The 9,208-nt window shown below is 59.4% G+C and overlaps 1 protein-coding gene across 3 annotated transcripts; it reads left to right on the top strand.

The window, feature by feature from the left end:
• The first annotated feature begins 208 nt into the window (after window positions 1–208).
• On the top strand, window positions 209–8,306 carry GDF15 (growth differentiation factor 15). 3 transcript variants are annotated; one of them, XM_039565997.1, is made up of 5 exons: window positions 209–507; window positions 589–637; window positions 4,811–5,628; window positions 5,909–6,319; window positions 6,969–8,306. In XM_039565997.1, exons 3-5 carry the CDS (start codon window positions 5,553–5,555, stop codon window positions 7,745–7,747), a joined length of 1,266 nt encoding a protein of 421 aa, XP_039421931.1. In that variant the 5' UTR covers window positions 209–507; window positions 589–637; window positions 4,811–5,552; the 3' UTR covers window positions 7,748–8,306. The 3 variants fall into 3 exon arrangements, with proteins under 3 accessions (XP_039421931.1, XP_039421934.1, XP_039421933.1); XM_039566000.1 differs by having other exon boundaries at window positions 5,733–6,319; window positions 6,969–8,305; XM_039565999.1 differs by lacking the exon at window positions 209–507 and having other exon boundaries at window positions 552–637.
• Window positions 8,307–9,208: the final 902 nt, after the last annotated feature.

The raw sequence follows: 9,208 nt of genomic DNA, 5'->3' as shown, positions 1-9,208 counted from the left end.
CAGCAAGGTCCTGGGGGCTTCTCCTGGTCCCCACTTTCCTGGTGTGGCGGAGGTGGCAGGACAGGGAGTGTCACCGGGAAGAGACAGCGGCAAAACCCTGTGACGGCTGTTGTGTCACCCGTCGGCAGCGGCTCCACGGGATCCAGGCAGAGCAGGATGGAGTTGGATTCATTACCCAAGGTAATTAAAACCCAGACCAAACCTGGGGTACCTCGTGGTTGGGGGCTCAGGGAGGTCACGCCGTGGTCCATGCCCCTGCTCCGGGTGCTCTGCGTCTGGAGCAGGGATCAGAATGGAAAACCTCACTGTTCCTCTGGAATCCCTGCTTTTCTTCCGTCTTCTTTATGCCCTAATTCTAAGAATGGGTTTTGGGTTTTTTTTTCCCTGGGCTGCCATGGTGATCCTGCTGAGCTCTCCATCCGTTTCTTGGAGATGGAGCTTTTATTCCACCCACCAACCAACACCCGGCACACGCCGGCACCGGGAGGTTTGGGGTGTCCCTCACAGGTGAGCCGGGATTTGAGCTCCTTGGAGCAGCCACTGAGCCAACCCTGATGATTTCACTCCCCTTTTAATTCCCTTTATAAGGTGAGAAGCTTTTCCTGCACGGTGTTCCCGGGATGATGTCACACCTCGGGTAAGTCATGTGCTCGTTGAGGTCATTTTACAAACAGAACCCTCCGGAGGAACAGATCCAAGGTTTTGTCCATGTGAGGAGGCTCCTCATGGAGCATCCCGATGGATTCCTTGGCGGAGACGCGGAGATTCGTGCAGAAGATCCCTTTGGTGGCCTGGCTCCTCGTGGATTTTACTCCTTTCTTCTTCTCCGCTCCCATTCTTTCCTCCTCCCCAGCTCCTTCCACCCCTTCCTGAACGAGGTGGGATTTTTGGGCAGCGTCCATCTGGCAGGCTGCTCCCTCTCCGTGTTTTCCCAGCTTGCAAATCAAAGCCGAGCTCCGGCAAAGGTGCTGCCCGAGGGCTCCCCAGAGCTTCCACCCAAACCTCGCAGCTGCGGCTCTGGGGCAGGGGAATGGCTGGAATTTCCTGCCCTGGCTGCCTTCGGTGAGGCGTGTGTGGACACGTCCCAGGGCATGTCCCAGGGCACATCCCAGGGCAGGATCCGCTGCCTCCCACCCCCTGGGATGGGTGCCTGGGCATGGACGCGCTCCCGGCGCGGCGCAGAATTCCCAGGATGAGCTTCCCGTGCCAGGGATGGTGCTCTGGCTGAGCGTTTCCCCACTCCACGGCTCCTCACGGTGCCTTTCCCTGCTGCCTGGCAGTGCCTGGGTCCGGGAGATGCAGATGGATACTCTCCAACAACCTCTGCTGCGGGACGGGATTTTCTTGGCCGGTTCCCAGCCGGCACCACGGCTCCAGCCTGGGGGAAAATCTCTCCGTGCTGCTTCTCTCCAGCTGCTTCCCGCTGCCGTGGATGCTCCGTGCGGGAGCGACGTGCCCTGTGTACACAGCCCTTTCCCGAGTCACGCTCCGGTGACTAATTCCCTCCTGATGGGCACGTGGAGCCTGAGCCGTGTCCGGGTTCACAGCTAAGTACATTTATTTCATCTGGAGGTCGGACTGACAGTGACTTCCCCGATTTCTCCAGCAGCTTCCATCCTCATTCCTCATCCAAAATTGCGCCTTGTGCTTCAAAAACCATCCGGGCGCTTAAAATCCTACATTTTTAAGGATGTTTTGGGGTTGGACTTCTCTTGTAGCATCTTCCTTGATAAAAGGGATGCTGTTCTGGGATGTGCCCGGGTTGGATTTGGTTTCTTTTATCTATTTTTCCCATCATTTAAAGCATCCACACTTAAAATCCTACAGTTTTAAGGAGCTTTCTGGGTCGTGCTTCCCTTTTATTATGTCCTGAGGGTTTCCCTGGTAAAAGAGATGCTGCTCTGGGATGTGCCCAGGTTGGGTTTGGTTCCCTCCATCCATTTTTTCCCCCTGCTCAGTGCTGAAAGCTTTTTGGAGGAAAGATTTAGAGTTCATCTGTCTCCCTTGGAGCCTTGAGCTTCATTGCTGTGCTCAGCACCACCATCCCAAGGGATCACAGGCCTGGGATTTCCTCCTGGACCTACACCAGAAATGGAGGGAAAGGGCTGTTTTGGCACGTTGGAAGGGTGAGATTGGACAGGAAGATGCTCCCACTGTGGAAAAGCTGCTTTTGAACCATCACATCAATCCTGCCCAGGCTGAGCTTGTTCCCTGCTGATGATCCTGAATATCCTCATCCTGAGTATCCTGAGCTGGAAGGGACCCACAAGGGTCAGGAAGTCCAGCTCCATGATGCTCTCAAGGGATTCTATTTAATGTCTGCAAGCTGAAAATCATCCTCAGCCGAGCACAGACCCTCCCTGGAATTCCCTGTCCAGGGAGCCCATCCAGGAAAGATGCTCCCCTTGGGAAGCAGAGAACATCCTGGTGCCAAAAGCAGCAGCATCTCTGAGAGGAAGGTGATTGTGGGGTGAGTGAGGACTTCCCAAGCCAGATTTCCATTTTTGGTGATCAGAGGCATTTCCTGCACTTCCCGGGCTGAGGGGGCTGGGAATCCGAGTTAATCGTTGACCGCGGGTGCAGCCGAGGCAGGAATGTCTTTGTCCAAGTGGAGCAGAAGTCTCATTTTTGGGAGATGCTGTAAACTCACAGCAAAGGGAGAAAAATGTGATTCCTGCTGTGATGGGGCACAAGCTGCTTTTTGCTCGCCTGACCCGTCCTGGTTGTCTTTGATTTAGAAACATCCAAAGGTCACCGCAGTGTCCACTCTGCCGATTCATCATGACAGCGGCCAGCGCTGGGAAAACACGGGCTGCGGCTTCCCAAACATCCCACGCTGGCAGCCGAGGGACAGCCCTGTCTCCCATCCCTCCGTGCCCCTTTCCAGACCTGAAAAGAGATGGGGTGGAGCAAACCCCACCTGGGGTTCTGCTTCACCAAGGGATTTCTCACCCCCAGTGATCCCTGGTCCAACTTCCCTCGAGGCCAAGCCCTAAGGGCTGCTTGGAGCTCCGTGTGGTGGCAGCAGCCGGGCTGCTCTTCCCTTCTTAGGTTGACAAAATGCCATGGGAAAGCACAAATTGCCTTTTTTCCAGGGAATATCCTCCCTCCAGCATCCAACTTGCTCAGCCTAAGTGGTTTTGGGGAGCACTGAGGTCCTGTGGGATGTGGGAAGAACCTGATCCCTCTCTGCTGGTCCCAGGGTGATGCCACCAATTCCCAGGGGTTTCTGGGCACTTTTTGTTGGGATCCCTTGCTCAACAGCTGTGAGGAACTGATAGCCCCAAAATCTGGAAGGCAGCACTTCCCCTCTTGCCACTCGTGATAAGGAACTCTGCAAAAAACCCCGAACTTTCTGCCAGCTCGGGTAGCTGCGGGGAATTTCCTGCTTTTGGGCAAATTGAAGCCCTCTGGAGCCCCCTGCTCTGTGTCTTCACCATGCTCCCCACCAACCACCAGCATCTGGAGAAGGGAAAAACATCATTTATTCAGAATCACGGAATGGTTTTGTTGGAAGGGACCTTAAAACCCATCCTGTTCCACCCCCTGCCATGGGCTGGGACACCTTCCACTGTCCCAGGTCGCTCCAAACCCCATCCAACCCGGCCTTGGACACTTCCACACCATTCCAGGCTCAGCTGTGCACAATCTGAGCTGTCCCAGAGTTGGATCCTCCTCACCCTCAGCCCACCCCAGCTGCTCTGAGGTCCCTGGGAACAGCAATCCCCTGGGCATCCCTCCTCTAGATCCCTGCCAGGAGAGCTGTGCCGAGATGAGGGATCCACGTGGGATGCGTTAACTGGAGAGGAACCTTTGTCCTGCTGGGAAGAGGCACTGGATTAACCTGACCTTCCAACGAATGTGTCCAGGAAGAGACGAGGAAACGTGGGATGTGGGGGGCTGCGCAATCCCCTCTTGCAGGCTGGTGAGGACACGCCGGGACATTTCATCATCCTCGCTCAGGATTCAAACCACTGCTCCCAAAATCCCTCTTTTATAGCCCTTGCTGGACTGTAAATCTCTGGCTTCCACTGCTGGCGCCTTTCGGGGGAAAACATCCGGCTCCAGCAAACTTTGATGCTCTTGGAATGCGTCACTCCTGGATGTGGGGCTCGCGCCCACGGGCAGAAAATCCATTGCAAAAGCAGAACTTTGGGATTCCGGGGTTTCTGCTGGGTCTTGCTCAATGTCACCAGAGAGGTCAGGGCCTCTTCCTGCACCCGGACATGCCGAGGGCTCCGGTTCAGCTCTGGATCAGCACATTTGGCACCGTGGGGACGGTGGAGGGGGCTGGTGGCTGGGCTGGTGCCCGCCGTGGGCATGGAGATGTCCAGAGGGGAGGGAATGGCGTGGTGGTTCTGCCCTTGTGTCCTCCTGGGGTGATGCTCCTTCTCCTTTTTTCCCTGGATTTGGGGGGCTGGAGGGCTGCAATCACCCCGGCTGATAAAATCCCTGGGAGAGGGATCACAGTGGGCTTGCGGCTCTGGGAATTCCTTGTGGGAAGGTGCTCCAGGAGGGGAGTTCATCCCTGCCCAGCTGCTGGAGGGATGGGTGATGTCCCACTCATGATGCCCAAACCCACATGGGATGAAGTTTCCCTGGGAGCCACACATGGGATTTCCCTCCAAGCTGGATGCTCTGGGAAGGGAAAAAGCAGTGAAATAGGGAGGGGGTCTGGATGGGCTCCTGCTCCTCCTCACCCATCCCGCTGCAAGGACGGATCCGGAGCAGGGCAGTGGAGCCAGGGCCGGGGCAATCCCCTCAACGTGACCCTGTCATCCTGACAAACTTCTCCTTTCCCGTGTTTTAGGGTGAAACACTCGGTCTCGGCTTTGCCTCAGGCAACCCCTTGAGAAGCGGGGTGAGAGAAGCCGGAGCGAGGCTGGAGCCGAGTCCCGCGGAGGAGCGGGGGATAAACAGCCGTAAATCACGGGATCACCGCACGTTCGTCCCTGGCGGGAGCACGGCCAAGCACCAGGCGCTTGGATCAACTTCAGCACATTTGGGAATGGCCTCGCCTGCCCCGGCCTGCACCGGGAGGACCTGCCCGTCTCCTCATCCCACCGGGAGCTGCTCATCCCTCTGCTCACGGTCCGAGCATCCCTGAGGAGGAGCTGGGAGAGGGGTGGTGCTGTGGTGGTCCCCGAGGCTTGTTCGCACTCTGCGTTTCCTCCTGCCCAGCCCCGCTCTGGCACGGCGCTGCCCGGCACACGTGGCCCCGCTGGATCGGTGCCACCCGGCGTGCCCGGCTCCGTCCCGACTGGCTCCGTTTGGGATGACGTAACCCCGGCCGCTGTTGCTTCAGAAGGATCCAGGCTCGGGATGAGCCCATCCCCCGGCCGCACCTGTCCGGTGGGACAAGGTCCGGTGCTGATCCTTTCCCGGCTCCGGCCACGCGCCCGGCACGAGCTGCCGCCTCCCTGCCCCATCCCCGCTCCGCTGGGATTTTGGGAAGGGGCGGATAAGCCCCGTGCGATAACAGCGACCCGACCCGCGAGGTGGCGGCCAGGGGAGGTGGCGGAGGATGTAAGGATGGGAAATCCGCGCTTGGAATGCTTCTTGCAGCGCTCCTGCCTCGCACATCATCCCCTCTCCATCACCCCGCTCCGCCAGCACCGGCTGCTGGAGGTGAGGGGGATTCCGGGAGCCGTGCGCTCCGTAGGGAAAACGGGAGGTGGAAGGGAAGTGTTCGTGTCTGAGAAAGAGTATTCCACAGTTTTTTATCTCCGCAGCTGTAAATCACCCGGCTCCAGCCCTGTCGGAGCTCCTGTTGGAAATCCCAGGAGGAGAGGAAAGATTCCTGCGGGGAGTTCGCTCCGGCGTCACCCTCCGGGAGGGGGGACAGAGGGCGGGCAAAGTTCGGCTCTATAAAGTCAGGTCCTGAGCTCTTCATTCATCCCCCTGGCAGCACCGCCGGCAGCAGCACATCCAGCCTTTGCACGAGAGTTGGGAACAAATCCTGCCCTGAAGCCGCCGGTTTTCTGCAGGATGCTGAGGAGAGCGATGCCGAACGCGCTGCGGGGCGTCGGGGCCGCACTCACCTGCCTCCGGCTCCTGCTGCTCCTCTCCGCCGTGGATTCCCGGCCCCACACGTGGGACCAGGACAGGTTCCAGCTGGAAGCCGTCAAAAAGGAGATCCTGGAGCGGCTGGGAATGCCGGCTCCCCCCGTCATCCGGCGCCAGCTGGACCAGGAGAGCATCCAGAGAGCGCAGCGGCTCTACCAGCAGCAAGTGGCGGAGATGGCGCGGAACCGGAGCCGGGAGGAGGAGGAGGAAGCCGCGTCCAGGACCCGGCGGCTGCACCGCCTGACCCCCACCTGTAAGTGGCCGTGGCTCCGTGTCATCCCACGACCCTCATCCCCCCGGGACACGCGTGTGTCCCAGCGTGTCCCGCAGTCGGGACATGACCGGGCATGCAGCACGGTGGCCACGGTCATCCTTATCCCGCTGCTTCCTTTGCCCTGGAAGTGGGGAGGAGCCACCGCTGGAGCCGTTTTGCTTAAAAGCACAAAAAAATCAGGGGATTTGGGATGAAAGCTTTGATCAGCGGCAGCTCGGGGGGTTCGGAGTGGCGCTCGAGGGGTTTGGGGGGTGAACGGAGGGGAAGAAGGGAGGTGCCATCCCTCGATCCCCAGCTTGAGCTCCAGTTTGGGGGTTTATCTGGATCTGGGGGGATTTAGGGAAATATTCCCCTCCTGCTGCTTGGGCTGGGAGGGGACAGTCGGGGCGTGGGATGGGGATACTCCAAAGAGTCCTGGCACATCTTCTCTGGCACCAGAGACCCTCCAGCCTGGGGGTCCCTGGAGATGGTGGCTCTGAGGACGAGCATAGCGAAGAATCTCCAGCATCCCTCAGGATGTGGGTGATCCCTGAAGCAATGGCTCGGCTGCCTGGCAGGAGCTGGCCCCAAGCCTGGGCTGGTGGGGAATTGCTGGCTCTTACATCAGCTGTCCCCTCTGTCCCCGCAGTGCTGCGCTGGCCGGACATCCCCGAGGGACACCAGGACTCCCACGGACACCGGGACCCCCGCGGTCCCTACCGCTACCACCTCCTGCTGTCCCGCACCGAGGATTTCCACCGGCAGCTCCGGGTGGTGCAGGCGGAGCTGAAACTCTTCAGGCAGTCGCTGTCCCTGCCCGCCTCCTCGGTGCCACCGCGGGTCACCATCTACACCCTGCGGGGGGCAGGCGGGACCCCCCAGCTCCTGCGCAGCCAAGAGCTGGACCGGGATTCCCGGAGCCTGGACCTGACAGGAGCCATCCAGCCCTGGGTGGCCGGGCCCGAGGCCACGCTGCGCCTGCAGCTGGACTTCACCGCCAACATCTCAGCCGCCCTGGCCACCTCCGTCGGGGAAACGCTGGTGCTGGAGGTGGAAACCCAGGAGAACCCGGGCCGGGTGGCCAGGAGAGCCCGGGGGCTGGAGGAGGAGTGCGGGAAGAGCGATGGGAAGTGCTGCCTGAAGTCGCTGAAGGTCTCCTTCCAGGACATCGGCTGGTCGGACTGGGTCATCGCCCCCAACAGCTACTACATGAGGTTCTGCGAGGGCTCCTGTCCCCACAACTACAAACCGGCCAGCATGCACGCCCAGATCAAATCCCGAGTGCACTCCCTGTCCAAGGCCGCCCCCCCGCCCTGCTGCGTCCCCGCCGGCTACGACCCCATGGTGCTGATGCACTACAACAGCGAGGGCAGGCTGGTGTCCAGCCTCTTCGAGGACATGCTGGTCACCAGGTGCCACTGTGCCTGATGGCAGCGCTGGCAGTTCCAACCAGGATGTGTCACCATGCAGGTGGGGCAGAGCCACCCCGACTCCTGGCAGCTCCAGCATCCCAAAATCCAGATCCCGTGGCACCAAATGACTCCATGCCAACCCTGGATCCACCACTGAGCTCAGCCATGGGGTCTCCAGTATCAGCATCCCAAAATCCAGGTCCTGTGGCACCAAATGTCTCCATGCCAGACATGGCTCTGCTGCCCAGTTCAGCCCCAGGGTCTCCTCCAGTTGTGAACTCTCCCCCACAACAACTTATCCCCCCATTTCTTCTCTTATTTAAATCCATATTTGATGGAGCGGGTGGATCCTTCCCACCCAAGAGACCCCAGATGGGCCATGGAGAGTCTGTGCCCAGGTGTCCACATCCCACTCCAAACCCTTTTCTCTGCTCAGAGACTTATTTATGCAACCCAGTTATTTATTTCTAACTTATTGTATTTTATAGCAAAATATCCTTTTTGGAGGGGGAAAGAGGGAGTGGTTTTTGAGTATTTCTGTTTTATATATTTCTATAAAACCGGGAGGATGTAATAATAATGAATAAAGTGATTGGAACAGGGATTCTGGCTGCTCCTCCTGCGCCCCTGGGAAGGGGTCTCTGACTGGACCCCTGCTCCTCGGACACTCAGCTCCCCTGGGATCTGACTCCATATGGATTTGCTGGTAAATCCTCACGGCTTTCCAGAGCCAGTGTGTGAGTAATGCCTGGGCACTGCTCCCAGAGACCTTTGAGTTGTTTGTGTCCTTGGGAAGGGCGCTGGGCAGAGCCCTGACCCCCCGCGGGGGACGTCCAGCCGGGATGTGGCCATTGCCCCACGTCCAGGTGCCTCCAGCCCTGGGACCCCTTGGGCACCAAAGGGATGGGGGAACCCCCCCCGCAGGTTGGTGGCACACACCGTGTCCCAGGGGACTCCCCATGGCTCGATAGGGCGGCTCTGCTGGTCACAGCTCCTTTCTGTCCCCTCTCCCAGTGTGGTCTGCGGGTGTCCTGGGCTGCCTGGTCCCTCAGCAGCTCCTGGTGGGGACCTGGGCTTGGGGCACGTGGAATATGGGATCTCTGCTCTGGGGTGGAGCTTCGGGGACCAGGGATTGAGGGATGCAAGCTGCAGAGGTGACCTCTCTGGGGACAGGGACTTGAGGGACCTGGCTCTTGGTCCCTTGGGATCACCACTTCGGGGACACAGGCTCTGGGGACCTGTCCTTGAGGGTCCTGGTCCCTTAGGACCCCCTGCTTTGGAAACCTGTCCTTGAGGGTGCTGGTCCCTTGAGACCCCTGCCCTGGGGACAAAGGCTTTGGGGACATGTCCTTGAGGGTCCTGGCCGCTTGGGACCCTCCGTTTTGGGGACACGTGCCCTGGGAACTCCAGGGACTTTCCCCAGGGAAAACCCCGTGTCCTGCCCGGGGCTCCCCACAGACCACAGCCATGCAGGTAA

Source organism: Corvus cornix, chromosome 28, assembly GCF_000738735.6.
Source record: "Corvus cornix cornix isolate S_Up_H32 chromosome 28, ASM73873v5, whole genome shotgun sequence".
NCBI classification, from domain to species: Eukaryota; Metazoa; Chordata; class Aves; order Passeriformes; family Corvidae; genus Corvus; species Corvus cornix.
This window is presented reverse-complemented; position numbering and strand designations above follow the sequence as displayed.